We start from the raw sequence: 19,145 nt of genomic DNA on the forward strand, positions 1-19,145 counted from the left end.
AAGGATAGATAGGATAAGAGAAAGAGTTGACATGACTAACGAGATCAATTGAAGGAAGACAGACAAACAAACAAGTTTAGGAGGTGTTCCCCGGCTATGATGCCCACATAGGTTAAAGCTTGTCTCCATCTTTGCTACCACGACATGTTTCCTTGAAAGCTTTCCCGAAATCTCCAGTCTGTTTCCTAACATCGGATGGATCTACTCCGTAGAAAACTGTCGTCACGATTTGTTCCTTGCACTTCAAAATCTCCAGCAGGTTTTTCAAACACCAGCTGGAAGAAGCATAATTCTTGGAGAGCACCACGATCGATATCACTGATCCCCTAATAGCTTGTTTGAGTTCAGAGGCAATGGTTTGGCCTCTCTCAGTCCCTTGATCATCGAACATTAAAATCCCCTTGCTGTTTAACTGTCTCCGCAAATGACTGATAAAAGTCTTAGGGACGTCGGGTCCGTAGAAACTCGCAAAGAGTTGGTAGCTCCAAGTGCGAGTCCTAAAAGAAGAAGAAGAAGCCATGGGATAAAGTATTAGCTAGGGAGAGAGGGTTACAAGATCAGATATACCCAAAAAAAAAGTCTGGGGATAAGCCATATATGATCCAGAAAGCGCCAGTGTTCACTGTTTAAGAAAAGACCGAACAAGGGTTTTTTGGCATTTTCAGTAGCCAACAAACTTCTTTGCTCTTTCTCAAAAGTATACAAGACTTCCTTGCACTTCAAGTCTCTCCAACAGCTCTATATAAGCTCCATATCCATGAAGCATTCTTCTTTGAGAGCACAAACGATCAAATATCTTCGACTAGTTTTTAGGAGCAGAGAAGAGCGGGCATCTTCGCTTTAGTTCCATAATAGAAACATCAAAATCTTATAGAAAACCTCAAAAGCTTACGTGGACGGCATTAAGTTAACACTTGGTATTTTTAGTTAATTAGGTTTTACATAGAAGAAGAACAGACATCGTATGCTTTTTAGTTACACAATTAGCTACTAAACACCAACAGCTCAGATTCATTCTCACATCTTCCTCCCCCCCGTCCTGATGAACCTTGAGTGAGTCTTCACCGCCTTCTGTTGAGTGGTTTCATTGAAGTTGAAGTGCTAATCGTCGGTCTTTTAGCACCTGAGGCCAATCAACAAAAAGGTTAGATGACTCAAGCAGCAAGATTGACACTAAAGACCATATAATGAGATTTCCATTGTGATGCAAACTAAAGAAGACATCCATATGCATAGTTTACACAAAAGATCATAGAATGTAACTATGCATAACGATTTGGTTTTTAGGATACAAGTTACTATGCAAAAAGAGCTTATGTTACTTGTTAAGGTCTTCGAGGAGGAGCTAGTGGCAATTGACAGACGAGAAGGTCTGGTGGTTTGGCCTGGTGGTTTCAAGATCTGCTTCGGAATCTTCGATGGAATACTAGTTCTGCTTTTAAAAATACCAAAACAAAACAAACATAAGAATCTAATAAAAATGTATTCATATTGTTCTGTTAAAGTGTGCTAGTAGAGGGTACTTACTTGTCTTTGGGCACGGTTTTCACCATCTTTGCTGATTTCTCGAGCTTCTCAGGGACCAAGTGTGGTTCAGGTTCTTCCGTTATTTCAAGAGGCTTCACGGTTTCAGGGAAAAGAGTCAACTCGACTGCACTGCATATGGAGCCATCAGTTTCTGTTCCCATCGAAAGACAGCTATCAGAGATATCACTCAATCTGTCCTCAGAATCTGCATCCCCAAGGCCAATGAGTTCAATGTCATCTTCAATGTCAATTTCTTTTGACCCACCGGCAAACTTAGATAGCTGGTGAAGATCCTTTCGATGTTTAAGTTCGTCCGATGAACGCGGTGAACCGGAATCAGAATGCTTGCTACTGTATTCTGAGCAGTTGTCAAAATCTGAGGCTGCTCTCCCAAAAGAACCAGGTGCCTTTCCTCGTCGAGCATTTGGTGAAGGTCCTATAGAGTGTCTTCTAGGTGATGAAGGTCCCAACAATCTTAGATTGCTTAAACCACGTTTCGGCACGGTTGTACTGTTACTTTTTTGCTTCTGAACATTTTGAAGCTCTTCATCTTTCTTGGCAATAACATCCTTCAAGCTTGATACCTGTTACATCAAATGGTATCAAGATAAGTATAACTTTGTTCTCTATTTACTTCCAATGGGCAAGATTAAATTTTGAGAGAGATAGAAAGAAAATAAGCACCTGTTCCATGAGGTGTCTAACATCTCGTCCCTCTTTATTACTTTTAGCTGCACCTAATTCCACACCAGAAACTCTTTCAGCGAACTTCAGAGTGCTAACCGTCTCAGCATAAGAATCTCCATCAGGATTGACTTGAACAAACATAAGAGTCTTAGCCTGTCCTCCTACAAGACAAAACAAAAAAGTCAAGACAAAGGGTTAAGGAACCATCAACATAAAGCCAACGGGTATATCATGCAATACGTGTAGCCCAAATCTTAAATCTTTTTCTTCAAAGAGGGTTAAGAAAGTACCCAAAGAACTTTGAAGGACTTGCGTCAATTTGCTGTTTCTATACGGCACATGGGGGTTCTTATGCGCTAGAGCAAATATGACATCTCCAAGGGCTGACAGTGATTTATTTATATGCTGAGCCTCCTTGAGCCTCTCTCCAGTTACCTCCGAGCGATCGACCCTCTCACTTCCAGCAAGATCGACCAAGTGCAAACTACCACGCAAAACAGAATCGGTTTCCACGTCGACACCACGTACATGAACAGAAAGAACGCTGTATACAATAGGCAACAATGTCATTTCTATAATCCTGAGGAAGCGAGGCTTAGATAATGTCAGAAGATAAAAAAATTTACAAACCAGTGTGATCTACTACTCCTTTCATTGAGAGCTGTGGCACCAACGGTTCTGTTCATGAGCCCAATATTCATCAGCTCAAGCACATCTTCAGTTGATCTCACAGAATGCATGCTTGCATCTGGGACAGCTAACCCATTTGGTAAGGCAGTATTCCAAACCCCTAATGTACGCAAGTTAAGGAAATTTTCTATGGAAGCAGCATATGCAAACATATAGATAAATATGTAAGCATATGTGAATGTACATATTCCAAGTAAAATTTAGCAACAATATTAGCTTAGAGAAGGATATCTTCGATTAGAACCACCATCAGAAAGTATGTCACGAACTTGCTCATTGTATATCTCAACCATTTGAACACCTACTTCATACACAACAGTGTTTTGTCTAAGCTGAGTTAAGTGAAACAAGTCATTCAGAGCTCTGTAATTGACACCCCAGTGTTCTTTTGAAGTGATGCTTGGCCCACTCTGTGTTAGCAAAATGGAAATATGTGCGTTAGAGAGTAATAATGTTTGGCTGAAACATAAAAGGAGCAAAGTCAAGCATGGCGTTTACCATTGTATAAGTTTTTCCAGATCCCGTCTGACCATACGCAAATATACACACATTATAACCATCAAGAATTGATCGAATTAATGGTCGAGTATCTAGGAAAACCTCCTCTGCATTAAAAAAAAAACAGAATTAGGAGAAATTAATATTACATAAAGTCCTTAACAAGCTAATCTATATACATAAGAGGAAGGAGGTTTAGACCTTGAGTTGCTGCTTGACCGAAAACTTTATTGAACTTAAACAACCGATGGGTATCTTTCCCTTGCTTAAACGGATTTGCAACCACCAATTCACCGTTCTCACCAATGTACTCTATAGAAGTCTGTCCACTGTTTTGCCCCGGAAGGAATGGTCTTATCCGGCAATAGACTCTGATATTTCCTGGAAAATAAATGCAAGAGAAGAACAGAGTCATATCTTTAATGGTCGAGTGCAAACCCAAAGTACACTAACCCAAAGTGTTTTACCTTTCAATTCCTGCACTTCATTGTACAGTCTTCGGTTTTCTTCAAGGACCACATGGTAATTTTTTGCTGCATCAGCCACTCCTTTGAGCTTTAAACCTTGGAAAAATATTACAAATATGAAGCCATGTATTTCAGACTAGAAAAACTGACCAAACAGCCATACAAAATTGGTGACATAAATGATACTTACCATAGTAATTTAGGTCCTCAAAGTATTTCTTTTGTGTCCTTAAGACTTCTTGCTTTATAGACACTGAAGTAGCATTCAAAGCCTTCATGATTCACAAAAACTATGTCATTTAAAAGAACTACCAGGGTATTTATTGTTTAGAATACTATATTTTAAAGCCAAACCTGCAGAGCACCAAACTGGTTGTCTATGAAGCTTTGGTAGGTGGACTCTCTGTTCTCCCATTTTTGAGATTTAGATAGGTACAACTTCTCGAGTTCTTTGACCTTCCTAGTTGATTCGGCAACTTGTAACTCTGCATCCTTTAATTTACTCTCCAACTCAACTGTACTGTTTTGTGCTTTTGCTTCTAACTCCAAGCACTGGTTTGCATGCGCCTCTTTCACCACCTTGAGTTCTTGCTTCAGCTTACGAATCTCAGCATCACTGCGCTCTTTTTCCTTTTTCAAACGCACCACATCTTTTTCTTCTGACTTTTCTCTTTCTTCTATTCTGCTTTTTTCAAGCTAAAGAGCACAACAAACCCATTATTGGGAAAACTCTGAGCTAAAATAATTTAATACACAACACAAGCGGAATGAAAATCGATGCATGAGTCACGTATTTAAGTAAGAGGGGCATACACAACGACTTATGATATAATTTCAACATCTAGAGGATTGGCTTAAACGTCAATTTTCACAAGTACTATGCAGGTTAAGTATGTATTAAGGAGACGATACATATTGAATCAATAACATACCTTTGTACGCTCCATACAATTCGAAACAATCTACAACGAAGAAAATAACAGAAAGACCAATCAATAAGCGAAATAGAAATAAACTGAAATCAGAGACAACAGTACCTCGTTTTCCTGAGTTGCCCCAGCTGCCAAGGTTTCTAAGACCTTTATTCTTGACCTGTATTTATCTTCACGTACCCTGAAGAGTATATTTTGCTGCACATATCATAAACATGTTTCATTACTTGGTCAGAAGGATTATATTAACACGTGCATACAAAGAAAAAAAGAGTATTATGTACTCTTACGTTTTTCAGGTTATCAGCTTGATTTGAGATTCTCTGTTCTATCACTTGCACAAGTGCGCTCAAGAGTGATGCCATTGCCTGAACAACAAACCGCAAAAGGGAGAAACATGTGGATCATAAGAAGAAATGTTCCATGAACTAAGGATTCAAATTTTAGGCAAACCAGATTAAAGTTATCAAGAGAAGGAAGGCATCAGTAGCTAAATCTTTGTCTTACATGAGACACATGTCCATTCATCTTCTTCACGCTCTCATCTAGAAGTTTATCCAGCATGTCAAACAGCGTCCGAGTAGGAGCATTCTACAAACAAAGGGATAAAGGGATAAAAGCTAAACGGTTGTACACAGTCTACTAAAAATAAGTTAGAATACTTTACTCGTAAACTGTCAGATTTCAGTAATTCTGAAATTTTAGCATCTGACGTATCAATCTCAAATCCTTCCTTCGACTGGAATCCATCAATAAAGTTGCGGTCATCTCCTCTGGAATCCGAATGGTCTTCTGGCAAGCTCCATCTCCTCCTCGCACCTAGTGAGTTTTTATCATTACCACCATCGGAAAAACTTGCTTTAAGCGCCTTAAGGGACTGAAAAACTGGCAGCATATCCCCCTGCATTTTTACTTTCTATTAGGAGGCATAACTCCATAAAGAAAGACGAGAGACGGCAGAGAGAAGAAAATATATGGTGGTAAAAATCATGCAATCTTATCAAGAATAGCAAATCAGACAATAGCCATGATGAGAACAGCGTTGCAGCCAGATGATGTCAAAAACGAGGCTTGTTTTAACTGTTAACAAAAATTATCTACCCTGAATTGGTTCGATTTTATAAAAGCCCAGGTGGTCCACAATCTCTTTACCTATGTGATGCAATAATACTATATAAACCATCCAACCAGATGTTCTGTATTTTTCAAATCATTTTTTCTACAGAAACGAAAAGTTATATCCATAGAACAAAACAGACCTGCTCTATGTCTGAAACCTCGAACCTGGGCAGGGCCATTTCATCCATAGCAGTCAGAAACCGCTCAATTCTAACATAAGCAGGCTCAAAGCTGCCTCCCTATAAAATAGCCAAAGAGTGTGAGTGTAGCAAAAAATGAGAAATAGAGAAGAAGAAAAACAGAAGCTTAGCACCAAAAAAAAGATATATAAGCCAAATGGTCAACAAAATAAAAATTCATAAGTATACCATTCTCATTGAACCAGGACTAAGCTGATTCAAAAGGTTACACAAGACAGTTCCATCCCTCAAGCATGCTCTCACTTCGTCCTCCGAAGCTTCCGATGGTAAATTCAAATAAGGAAGTGTCTGATTTAACCATTCCACCAAATTCTGATGACCTGAGGGCAACAAAATGAAGAAGAAAGAGACAAGAACGGTGAGAACAGAAGCCATCTTCCATTTATGTCTACACCTAAAATCAGCTTTAAACTTCGCCATTTTCTTATAATCACATGAATAATCTCTGTCATTACTCAAAGTTCTGAGAGATAAATTCAAGAAAAAGGGAATAGATGACGACATTTACCTTTCTTACTACCATCCAAGCTTGAACGACTTTCAGACCCGTCGAAGCTGAGAAAACTAGTTACATCGGAGGGAGCATAGACGCCACTCATATTGGCGTCCTGTTCGAGATTAACGTTCATTCCAACTCAGAGATCACGCCCAGTTCCCATGATTGTAGTTGAGAGGAGGAGGACCCTAAAGAAACTAATAAAGTTTTGTCAATAAAAACAACACAAACGTACTAATTCGCGGCGTAAAATATTGAAAAAGGGGCTCCCTTCATCAATCTAACCTTCTAATATAATCAAACTAAGACGTTTCAATTTCAGATAAGACCGTTTAAAATTATAATCAATGATGATGAAAGTTAATTCCCCTTATGTTAACCAGAATGCGGACCAAATCAATTACGCAGATCCAAGCCATGAAAAGAGAATTAAAGGATACGAACCTGAGAAAAGCTAATAGATAAAGCTCTGGAGGGTGGAAGCAACGCAAAAGAAAAAAAAATGGCGACTGGTACTGAAGGAAAATGCTGAGATTCACGGCGAGGAAGGGGAGAGAAGGCGTTTGAATCTCCTCGCCGGGAGAGAAATTCGAATTTTTCCAGCCGCAACGATTTTTCTCACTCTTTTCCTCCTTTCTTTCCTCTCGTTTTTTTTTAGATTCCGAGAAAAAAAACAAATGCTAATTACGGTTCCAACTTCGAAAATAGAGAAAAAAATGTTTTTTTCTTTTCCTTAGAATTTTGAAAAAAAAAAAAAACATTTACAGTATTCTATAATTTATGTTTGATTTTGCTTTACGTTATAGATGTTTTTGGTGGGCCCTACCCTTGTTTCAGAAAAGGCTCTTCCCGCTTTCCTCACTCCAAAATTTTTTATATAAGTTCGTCGGATGTTTTTACATAAATATCCGATTGATTATGCGGCCCAATTAAGCCCACGTATAGGCCCGTTTAACTTAAAATGTCCTTCAACTTGTTGATCATTCTACCTAAATTTTCATGTCTGTTCTTTATATTTGTTTATTTACTAGGATAATATTTTGGTGTGTATGATCCTTTTTAATTTGATTTATGAGGAGGAACTGTAGTTAGTTATAAAAATGGGTTAACCAGCTCTAGAGTTTTTCTTTGCCAAAAAAAAAGCTGAAAATTATGAATCATGAATCTGATTAGCTTCGATCAAACCACGAGGCATAGCTATGACATGGGCTTTAACCGTGCTTTATATATTCACTGATGAGAAGAAGCAACCCTCAATATGCCAAACGTGTCTGTTTCGGAGAGGAAGTCTCAGCTTATGTGATCCATATTGATAATTTGATATGGCCCAAACATTTGATTAAAGGACATACAGAGGTACCATATATAGTATCATTTTCTTAATACTTTTATGTTTTCATGCATTTGGGGGAAGGGTGTGATAATTGTATGAAACAACCTTAACCACAGGTCACGAAAGAGTTAAAGCCTACGTTAGAGAAAATATCTAAGAGAGACCTTCGTTATCTTTTGTTATAGTACTTTGTAACATACATAAAACATAGTACACTGTACGTATTATTCTCTATATCAAATTCATCTTTTTTTTTTTTGATTAATCTGGGGGTATCCCGAGCCTATGGAAGGGTCCAGACTAATCTTCAAGGGGAGGTGCAGCCCACGGATACACCCTCTCTCTGGATATGCAAATAAGTCCTAAAGCATAGGTCCATATCCGTGTTGGTATCCAGAAATCATGACTTAGTTCCCTCCAGCAGGGTTCGAACTCACAACCTGGGTATAGGAAGGAGTTCGTCCTTACCATTGAACCATGATGTTCTGGACATATCAAATTCATCTTGCACTTGCACTTTCAATTGATATCAGAGAGAATCACTGAAATCACTGGTAAGATCTTGAAGACAAAATAGATGATGTAGTACAGTAGGAAGCATGGTCATTGAAATTGTTAGTGCACCAAAAACAGAATTTTAGAAGTTAAAATAAAAAAATTACTCAAGGTGTTCATTTACCATTTTTTTTTGTGCACCTTTCATTTACCAGTCTTAAAATACTACATAAATTAGTACAAGAAGTATACTACAGGAAGCGAAGATGTTTAATTGACTTGAAGACTAGAATTGGAGCCGGCCTAAAGTTGAACTAGAAGTTACTTAGAGACCATACAATCAAAGATTTACTTTGGAGAAAAAGAAACTCATCAATGGAAATTTTTCAAAAGGCTTTGAATAAGATTTGGAAAAACTATAAAGGAGATTTGTGAAAATTTATCCTTTGGATAGTTAGCTATGGTGAGCCAAGAAATCTACCGAGTATAATTATGTACTAGATGTTTGTCCGCGACTTCGCGGATGATAATATTATATGAAAAGTACATGTTATGTTTATAATGTTATAGTGTTATAATAGTTGAATAATAATTAGAAATTTTAAATTTTAGAATTTAATGTTGACAAATTTTTTTTAGAATTTAATAGTTTGATAATCAAAAATTTCAGTATCTATTTTTAGAAGAGCTGTGAAGTTTTGTGATAGTTCAACAACAAAAATATGTGTCACAAAAAAATATTTTTCTTAATTGCAAGTATTATTACAATTGGTTTTAAATTGCCTTTTAGTTTATTTTAACATGTGAAAAAACAAAAACAAACATTTTAGCCATAAAAATATATTTTGTGTAGTTCCAAAAATATGGTTAGAGGTCTCTATAGTTCTGACATCTTCGTTGATGATTTTTTATGTTTCTCTTCGTTTGTATGATTGTTTCCAATTTATTTTAAATTCAGCAAAAAAATAATTGTTTTATGTGTTTCTTTCAAAAAATCTGGCAAAATAAAAGTTCGGATGTAACTAAAAACTCAGATTTATTTTATATATGAGTTAGGTACTATTTCCGTTTCAAAATGTTACATGTTTTGGTTTTTCCACACAGATTAATAAATATATTAAATTTAAGTATTAAATGCATAACTTTCAGTGATTATCGATTTTTCATGATTCTAACCAATAAGAAATCAGTAAATGTAATTAATCTTTTTTGAAATTTGCAATTAGTCATTATTAATTGATAACAAATGTATTGAAAATATAAACCAATGTATCTTTCTGAAACAAATTTTTTTTCTTAGAATATGTATCTTTATGAAAATGGAGGAAATATTAAACAGTATGTAAATCAAAAGTCTATAGATAATTGATTGTAAAACTAATTTTTATTTTAACACTGAAAAATGATTAAAAACTAAAAATATCAACTATTGAAATTGTAAGATATCACCAATGAATGTATATGTCACAAAAAAATCACTTAAATAATTTATATTTTAATATATAAATGAACAGTGTGTTATAATTTTATATGATTTTTAAGCATAAAACGATAAGTCAGTTATTATATTTTAATAGATAAGACTAGATTTTGACCCGCCCTTAAAAGGGCGGGTAAATGTTTTTGTTTTATTTTTTTTAGAAATTTAATTTTTATATTTGTGTTTTTAATCATATTTTTGTTTTTATAATATTTTTATTAAATGATTAATAAGAAATTTTAATAATTGGATTAAAATAGTTGAACCATACCTATCTCAGTAGGTCATGTTTCAGTTTTAATTGAATAAAATAGATTTTTATCTGCACTTTTAAAGCGCGATAGTGTTTTTTTGTTAATAAAACTATTAACCCGTTTTTTTTGTTAATAAAACTATTAACCCGTTTTTTTATTATTTCACATTTAATAATAGTGTATAATTTTGAAATTTTTGACCCATATATGTCAAAGATTTCTTTAAAAAAAATGTTCCTACTTTCACTCCGATCATTATATATTCCTCCATCATCTCAAATTATTAATTATATATGTTATATTTCTACGTGTTTGAGTCATAACTAAAAAATCATATACTATGATAACAACCAATTAAATCCGGTAGTTTTTTTGCAGTGCCGGAAATCGATGAACTCCGAGTCGCCACCGCTAGGTTGAAAATCTAATGAAACTGTACGCTATAATCTAATAAACATATAGAAAGCTCTAAACAACTCGTATGACTTTCCACATCTCAATCCTACGTCATTTGTGAGAAGCTCCACCAAAACGTCTAACTCAGAGGCCCATCAGGGACATCATAGATATTACTCCCACCATTAAAAAGGGTTCAAGCTAATGATAAGGAGGATCTCAGGCGATAGCATCTAGTATGATTTAAGCGATTAAATTTGGTTGAGGGAAAAAAGAATCAAACAAAAATTATAGCAAATCGAAATTCAATTGAAAATCTACAAAATGAATCCAAAAGTTTATTATTTGGTTTGAGATCAGAGATTAATCTGATTCAATCAGAAAACCAAACAAAAAAAAAACAACTCGAGATGTTGAAGAAAAAAAAGAACAACTCGAGAGAGAAGAGAGAGAAAGAAAGAACACAGGTAAATATTGTTGAGACTACTATGATTATTAATTAATCGGTATAAAGAAAATAATTAAGTTGAACCAAATAGCAAAAGACACACGTAACCTTAATGAGAAATAAAAAACATTTGAAAACAGATGGCACAAAAAGTAATATGCCAAGAAAAAATATGGGTAATTTTATAAAAGGGTTCCTGAATTAATAGTATTGATATAATTGTGCAATAATTTATATGATTTATAAATCATTATAAATGTACATTTATACAGTTATAATTAGTCTAGAAACATTTACCATTTTGCATCTAAACAAGATATGCTCAAGATTTATATGAATAATTTTGATAAAAGTCTTAAATGATTCAGAAACTCTAATAAAATGATTTTATAGGCCAAAGTTAAAAAAAAATTTTTAAGTAATTTCAAAATATTTGTAAATGATTTATAAATCTTGTGTGGGTTTAAAAAACAATAACAATTATAGTAATGCTCTATATACAAATCTAAGTTTTTATATAAAAATATATAAAAATATTTTAATAATTATAACAATAATTTATAAAGAAAAAATGACGAAATATTATATATTCTTTTTATAATTATGCAATTAGTGACCATAAACTATTATTTGTAATATTACTTGTGTTTTTTGGTAACTTGTATTAATTTATTCTAGAGTTTTCTTTTATTTTTAGATTTGAATAAAATAAATATTTAATAAAAGTTATCAACCAATCAAACTATAACAATTTCTTGAAACTTTACATATGACTGACACGTAGAGTGACTTCTCAATTAATATATACTAGATTTTGACCCGCGCTTCGAAAGCGCTGGTATTATTTTTCACTTTTATGAAATATATTATTTGTTTGTAATTATTGAATTTGTTTATTTTAATAAAAAAATTTTTATAATAAATTCGAGACATAGAGTGTCTTTGGTAAACTATGTATTTCTCTAATTTTTTTTATTCGCTCTTCAATCAACATATTTATTTGGTGTGTTGTTAAAATAAATGATTATAGAGTTTGATCTCTGCACCTCCGCGGATGTATATTTTAAAAAATATGATGATATTTGTTTTTCATGTAATTATTAGGGTTTGGCAAAATGAATCCGAAGAACATAACTGATACCAATCCGTAAATACAGTACCAAACTTGAACATAAATTGATTAAATATTCGAATTATTCAAAATTTTGTTAGTTAGAGAATCGAATCGGACCCGAACCGAAGTATTCGTGTATCTGAATTTATCTAAAAATAGATTTACATACTTATATATTAATTATTTTTATATTTAACGTATATAAAACATCAAGAATGATACTTTTAAATTGGTTTAAAATACTTGAAAATATATATAGATAGTCAAAAATAAATATCTGAAATAGTTAAAGTATACTCAAATCACCAAAAATACTTAAAATAACTATTGATTTCGTATCCAAAATTTAAATCAAACCAATTGATATGTTAAGCTTAGGTATTCTGATATATGTTATTTAAATTTATAGGTAATATATTACTTTATTTATAGATTTTGAGAAATTTAAAATATATAGTGATTTAAAACTTTAAAAATAATTTAAACAGGTTATCCAAACCCAAACCAAACCCACAAAGATCCGAATCAAACTCAAACAAAAATTTAGAAACATCCTAATAGGACTGAAATCTTTGACCTCGAAAACCTGAAATGCAAACCGATCAGAACCAAACCGGTATGGATGTCTGAAAACCCATCCTTAGTCATTATTATATATCGTATAATTTCATCATATAATTAATCGTATTTTATATGTACCATCATATAAGTAATCATATAACTAATAGTATTTAATATGTATCATCATATAAATAATTACATATATTATATTTTAAAAACTTAATATGAAATATAAAAACCATAATTTGAGTTGGTATTTCAAATTGGATTTTGTATTGTATTTTTCTTATATATATTGACAACATTCTTTTATAATGGACTTAATAACTTAAGTCCATTACTTTTTCTGTTTAATACTACTATCTTTGTTTCCAAACAAAATTAATTTTTTTTTAAAAGACTACAATTCATGTTTCCAGACACACCAATTTTTTTTAATACTCTTATCCAAGTATCCAAACATACCGAATTTGTACTTCAACTTTAATAAGATAGATGGGGATAAGTATGTCTTGTATCGATATCATCTAGGGATATTAAAATGAGTTTCCTTAACGGGTTTTAAATGGGGTTTTAATATAAATAAATGCACATTTACACCCATTTAGTTTAATGTGATTTAAATGGGTAGTTTTGTTAAGACACATTTATTAAATGGTGTTTTACTTAAAGTTAGTGGTGATCCTATTAACCCATTTAACTTAAGACCTATTCATTAATTCGATTTTGTGTTTTTGGCGGAAAAACTTGATTTGTGTTTTGACTAGAAAACACAATTTTACGGTTATGACATGAAGTCATGATTTTGCGGCAGAAAAACGTAATTACGTGGTTTCGGCGGAATTTTGATTTTTTCGGTTTTTGTGAGAAAATTAGATTTTGCGGTTTTTGTGAGAAAAGCTTGATTTCAATTTTGACGGAAAACATAATTTTGTGGTTTTGGCGGGAAAATAAAATTTTCTTATTTTGGCGGAAAATGTAATTTTACGGATTTGGCAGGAAAATGAGAGTTTACTGTTTTAGTGAGAAACATGATTATGTGGTTTTAGCAAGAAAAAAAAATCAATTTTAACCATGTTCTTTTTGTAAACATGGCGGCAGCATCCGGCGTCTTAAAAAATACACTTGATCATGAATGAATCCTCGCTGTTTATTGATTAAGACGCTAACAGTACGGCCAATTAAAATTAACGGGGATTTGTGACGCTGTAAAATCCAGCGTCGGAATAAATGGAGATGCGGTGGTTTTTTATAAAACGCAGAAGCATCAATCAAACAAGGATGCCTTAAAAAGCTGTTTCCTTTGTATTTTTTTTAACGCCGAACGCTGCCGCTGCGTCTAAAAAAGAACAGAGATTTGTGTTTTTAGCAAGAAAATCCAATTTTGTGGTTTTCGTAGGAAATTTTGATTTTGAGGTTTTGGCTGGAAAATCTGATTGTGTTGTTTTTTTGTGGGAAGCTTAATTTTGCAGATTTGGCGGAGAAAAAAAATTTTGTGTTTTGGTAGAAAACATGATTATGTGCTTTTGGTGAGAAAATCTGATTTTGTGTTTTGGCAGGAAAATAATTTTGTGGTTTTTGAAGGAAAATCTAATTTTGCCTAATTTTGACTTAATCGCTTAATTTCCGCGTTGATCGCGAAAAGTTGAAACACAATTAATTATTTTCTACTCATTATTGGCAGATTTTGTGTTAATATTCATTACCAAGTAATTACAGTTAGCTATTAAATCCAAAACCATTGTTCAAACCCAAAACAAACATATACATACTACATTTGAGGATTTCTTTGTATCAAACAAACACTGATCTAAATGTTCTGACAAATCAAAAGGAGATTGTTTTAAATTATCTATAAAAGTTTATATAATTATGTCTAAAAACTTGTGTCATCATTTTTAGAATTAGCTAAACATGTTATAAATATTTAAATTGTATTTAAAATTAGATTTCACGATATTTTGGTAACTCGCTAGGCACGGTCTTACCACTGGACAAGCGCCTAACACGATTCCGAACAAGGATATATCATATTAACATCCCTGATACCACCTTAATCATAAGGATTTTGGGATTTAATTTAAGTTGACACAAAATATAAGGGCTAAGAGTTTATAAAGGTTTTTGGGTTGTGTACCTTGAACATGTTTAGTTTAAGTGTAACATGTAAAAATGGGAATTGAATTCTATGAAATCTAATCTCTCGCTGTTGCTCAGTAGTTCAGTGGTAATAGAGTGATTGAGTGTTAACTAATTGGTCGTAGTTCAACTTAAAACTGAGTAATATTTTTTCTTTGTTAAGAATACTTTGATTATTTTTGGTTGAATTAATTTGTGACATAAACAAAACATAATATCTGTATGTGTTATTTTATGTATCATACTCATCTTACACTTTTAATTGGTATTAATTTTACAAGTTTTAATGTACGATTTACGTACGTATATGGCCATGTGCATTTTTCTATTGTTCATGTTCATGCGAGAACTATTATCATCCATAGATCGTGCAAAAGAGTGGTGGGGAAAAATAACTTCTTTATAAAATTATACTCCCTCCGTTCCATAATAGTTGATGTTTTAGAAGGATAATTTTGTTTCAAATTAGATGAAGTTTTGAGATTCTAAGGTTACTTTAACTTTATTGGAAACTGTTCAACCAATTAGGTTTTACACTCTTTTTTGTTATTGGTTATTTGATTTTAAAACTATATCTTTAAAATATTTTTTATTAAAGAAATATAATTTTTTTAATCTTTGTGCACTAGAGTAAAACATCAAGTATTATGAAACGGAGGGAGTAACTTTTAATTAATGCGATAAAAAGGCAAGAGAATGTAGTTTCGAATTAATTACACCACATCATATCCATCAAAATCACGAAATTTAGAATTTTTTAGCACCATGCACGTGGACAGTAATTTTAACGGAAATCAATTAGTCAAACAATCAAGGCACCCAGCTGTTCCTTATGAAGAAAAACAAAAGCTTTTGATGAAACTAAAATGTCATTTTACAGAACATATACTCCTTCCGTTTCATGTTTCATATTAAGTGTCATTGTAGAGAATTTTTTTTGTTACAAAATAAGTGTCGTTTTAAGTTTTCAATGCAAAATTTATTAATTTTATTATGCATTTTATTTTTCTATTGGTTGAGATGTATGGGTAATGATGCTTTTGTATGGAAAATATGTAAAATTTAATGATTTCTTAATCCGTGTGCCTAACTCTAAAATGACACTTATTAAGAAACAGAGGGAGTACTATATAGTAATAGTTGTAGCTACTACTGATTGTTGTCATGACTGTTTCGAGTGTAGAACACCATCTGATATAAACATATATGCATGCATGTATATGTTCATTCAAATGGTGAAATGTCTTTGCGTACGCATAAGCAAAAAGACAATGAAACAACACAAGACTATATGTGGATTATGCATATCATATACACGTGAAAGGTACCTTTAACTATCAAATTGATTTTGTAGACTCCTTCAAACCAATCTAGGTCACTTCGAACTGTAGATTATTCTATTAGTACTAAGTAAACCGAATACAGGTGTGGACGTCACATTATTACAAGCTAAGCTTAATTGGTTAAAGTAATTAAGTTCGGTTGGTTTTAGGATTTATGATAGAATCGTAGAGAGTGGCTGGTGCTGACAATGTTATTAATGCTTAATTAATAAGCTGGACCACCAAAAATGGACTGTTCGATAATCAACTGAAGACTCTGATCCACTCAATAAATGCGAGCATCTCTTTCATTATAAAATAGGTTTTATTTATTTTTTTGGAACAAAAAATAGGTTTTATTTATCTTCACATGTTTTTACATCCAATGTTGGAATATATCATTTTATCTTCACTTATGTCTGCGCCATGTTATTTGTAACGCAAAAAAATTGTTCTCTTCACTGGTTATAGTTAACATAACATGTAACAAATAAAAAACATGTAAAATAATTACATATTTAGCTACCTAGGAATTGGGGGTATAGATTAAATATTATTTATAATTAAATCCTTTATAACAAAAGTCAAAGTGATCCTTTTTGGAGTGAAAATTAGAATCTCTCTGATATAAAATACTTTGTGGATATCTCAACTAAAAAAGTTAGAAAGGAACTGAGTATCTCAAAATGAGGGATTTCTCAATTAGATACTCACCTTAGATACTTTTGCAATAGGATTACTCTCTTAGCTAGAATCATGTTTACTTGTCCTCGCGAGGACCACAATGTACAAATAACACGGATGACATGTTCATACAAAATTATGAATAATCAGTATTAGGAAATTACTGAAAAGGTTATTCCTTCAATTTCTCATTAATTGTCATTCTATAATTTAAATTTTGTTTAATTTTAGTATATTTTTATGTTTCAATGTATTTATTTGTTAGTTTTTCTAATTTTATCTATGTTATTTTTGTTCATCAATTAAGATAAGTCAAATAAATACTCTTACATTTGTGAATAGATGTCATTTTGACATTTTTGACACAGATTAAGAAAACGACAAAAGTAAATATAAATTGTTATTAATTACACATCTTTGATCAATAATATTTGAGATAAATAAAATTATTTATAAACTCAATGCAGTTTACAATTAATTTTCAATTGAAAGTAAATATAATTTGTATTGAAATTGTAAAATGATATTTTTGTGTACAAAAAAAATTAGAATGAAAATTATTATGAAACAAATGGAATCAATGACTCATTATTATTTTCTGTACATCTAAATCAGTGCTATCATGCGCTTTAATGTGACGGAAAAGTATGGCAATTAGTACGAGAACCTCTAACTGACTAGGGGTAGTATATGGTTCAGTATGTTAATTCAAACACATTAAAGATTTAGAATCAAATGATAAATAATACTATTTGGCCGTGTAATCATACAAGAAATAAATAAAACAATGAAAAAAACCTTACTCCTTTTTCAAGGTTCAGACACGACAAGAAGTAGTCCTAGTTAGGGGTGCTTATTTTGAGAGATGCGAAGATTTTATTAAAAACATACTATAGCTTACGGTATTAAATAGCTCTTGGTTTCTTGCACAGTGTTTTAAATATCTCATTTAAATATATACAATCACACTTGATTCTCTTCCCGAGTCTAATTAATTTTCACCAACATCTTTGATCCAAGCTTCAATCTCTCTCAATATGTAACCTTATTGTTTGACTCGCATGGAACAGAGTCGCAAATAACTTTAGGAAAGTTTGAGCAAGTGTTAACATTCGAAATCAATGCAGAAACTATATGAAATGCAAGCTTTTTTGTCTGTTTCCCGGGAGATCCTTGATCTATAACCTTAAATTTCGTGTTCTTCGTAGTGTGTAGCCATTAGAATCAGTTATGTGTTTTTTTTTCTTTTTTAAACTACCAACATTAATTTATATTTTCTTGTGTATATACTCCACTCCTAACAATTAATTGTTGTCCTTTTGGCACATCGTTAAAATTAGAACAATACAGAAAAGATTAGCATAACCTTTGCGTAAAAATGATATGCACAAATCGAAAAATAGTCCAAATTTTTAGTTAGCAAAAGAAACAATTAACCGTTGTTATTGGCCAAAATAGGTCTTGGTTGGATTTATATGAATGTTATATTTATGAATTATGATACTAACTAATAGATTGGTCAATGCCCTTTATATATTATTTTAAGTCTGATTATATATTTTGAAATAGGTTATTAATACGTTCTTAAGAATTATGGTTTTATACTACTTTAACTTGAACTGAATTCCATTCTACAACACATAATAATATACTATATTTAAACCATTCACAGATCGTGGTCAACAAAACCATATATAATTGATCAACTAATATATTGTGGTCAGATCTAACTCGTATACCCTGTTAAAAAAATGATCACATATGTTTTGATTTCATGTTAAGTTTCATCCATAAACCAATAGTGGGTAAGCATGTGTGTTGATTATAGATAGTGTAAGTTTCCTTAGTTTACTTAATTTCGAATGTATAACTTCCACTCAAAAGTATAGTACAAAGAGAAAGAACAACTTAGTTTTTCTTTTGACAAATAAAATACAAATAGAGAGAGGTGTTTGGAACACAATATTCAACCTAAAGGCAAGTACCCAATTCTTTTGTTTCTTAAAGATTATATTGAACATGAACCAAGTTAAGATATCTCCAATGATAACTTCATTTTTTTCTTCAAAATTTGAAGTCATTCAAAAAATGAAGCAACATGTTTTTCAATAATTTGCTTCATTATCTTCAAAAATATATTCTATATATTCTCTATCACTATTTTATATTTAATTATTAGTAACACTTTATACTTTTCAAATTTACTAGTCTTACTCATTTATTTTGTTTTAACAATAATCCGACTCTAATAGTAAGTTAAACATTATTATATGATATAATTATTACACATGACATAAATAGGT

The 19,145-nt window shown here is 32.1% G+C and overlaps 1 protein-coding gene and 1 non-coding gene across 4 annotated transcripts; one reads left to right on the plus strand and one right to left on the minus strand.

The window, feature by feature from the left end:
- Positions 1 to 849: 849 nt before the first annotated feature.
- Positions 850 to 7,289, minus strand: LOC108828023 (kinesin-like protein KIN-14J). Of its 3 annotated transcripts, none has more exons than XM_056994503.1 (21): positions 7,061 to 7,289; positions 6,629 to 6,804; positions 6,289 to 6,440; positions 6,061 to 6,159; positions 5,469 to 5,702; positions 5,309 to 5,392; positions 5,092 to 5,169; positions 4,907 to 4,999; positions 4,802 to 4,831; positions 4,224 to 4,565; positions 4,060 to 4,141; positions 3,870 to 3,965; positions 3,604 to 3,783; positions 3,403 to 3,509; positions 3,134 to 3,314; positions 2,845 to 3,007; positions 2,505 to 2,758; positions 2,212 to 2,375; positions 1,528 to 2,111; positions 1,323 to 1,435; positions 850 to 1,123 (listed from the first exon to the last, which is right to left on the minus strand). In XM_056994503.1, the coding sequence occupies exons 2-21, from the start codon at positions 6,747 to 6,749 to the stop codon at positions 1,062 to 1,064; spliced, it is 3,219 nt and encodes a 1,072-aa protein (XP_056850483.1). In that variant the 5' UTR covers positions 6,750 to 6,804; positions 7,061 to 7,289; the 3' UTR covers positions 850 to 1,061. The 3 variants fall into 3 exon arrangements, with proteins under 3 accessions (XP_056850483.1, XP_056850484.1, XP_056850485.1); XM_056994504.1 differs by having other exon boundaries at positions 6,629 to 6,813; XM_056994505.1 differs by having other exon boundaries at positions 1,323 to 1,432; positions 7,061 to 7,288.
- Positions 7,290 to 18,151: 10,862 nt separating this feature from the next.
- On the plus strand, positions 18,152 to 18,256 carry LOC130500601 (U6 spliceosomal RNA). The gene has a single exon (XR_008939218.1). It is a non-coding gene; the product is annotated as a U6 spliceosomal RNA (small nuclear RNA).
- Positions 18,257 to 19,145: the final 889 nt, after the last annotated feature.

Source organism: Raphanus sativus, chromosome 9 (genome assembly GCF_000801105.2).
Source record: "Raphanus sativus cultivar WK10039 chromosome 9, ASM80110v3, whole genome shotgun sequence".
Lineage (NCBI taxonomy): Eukaryota > Viridiplantae > Streptophyta > Magnoliopsida > Brassicales > Brassicaceae > Raphanus > Raphanus sativus.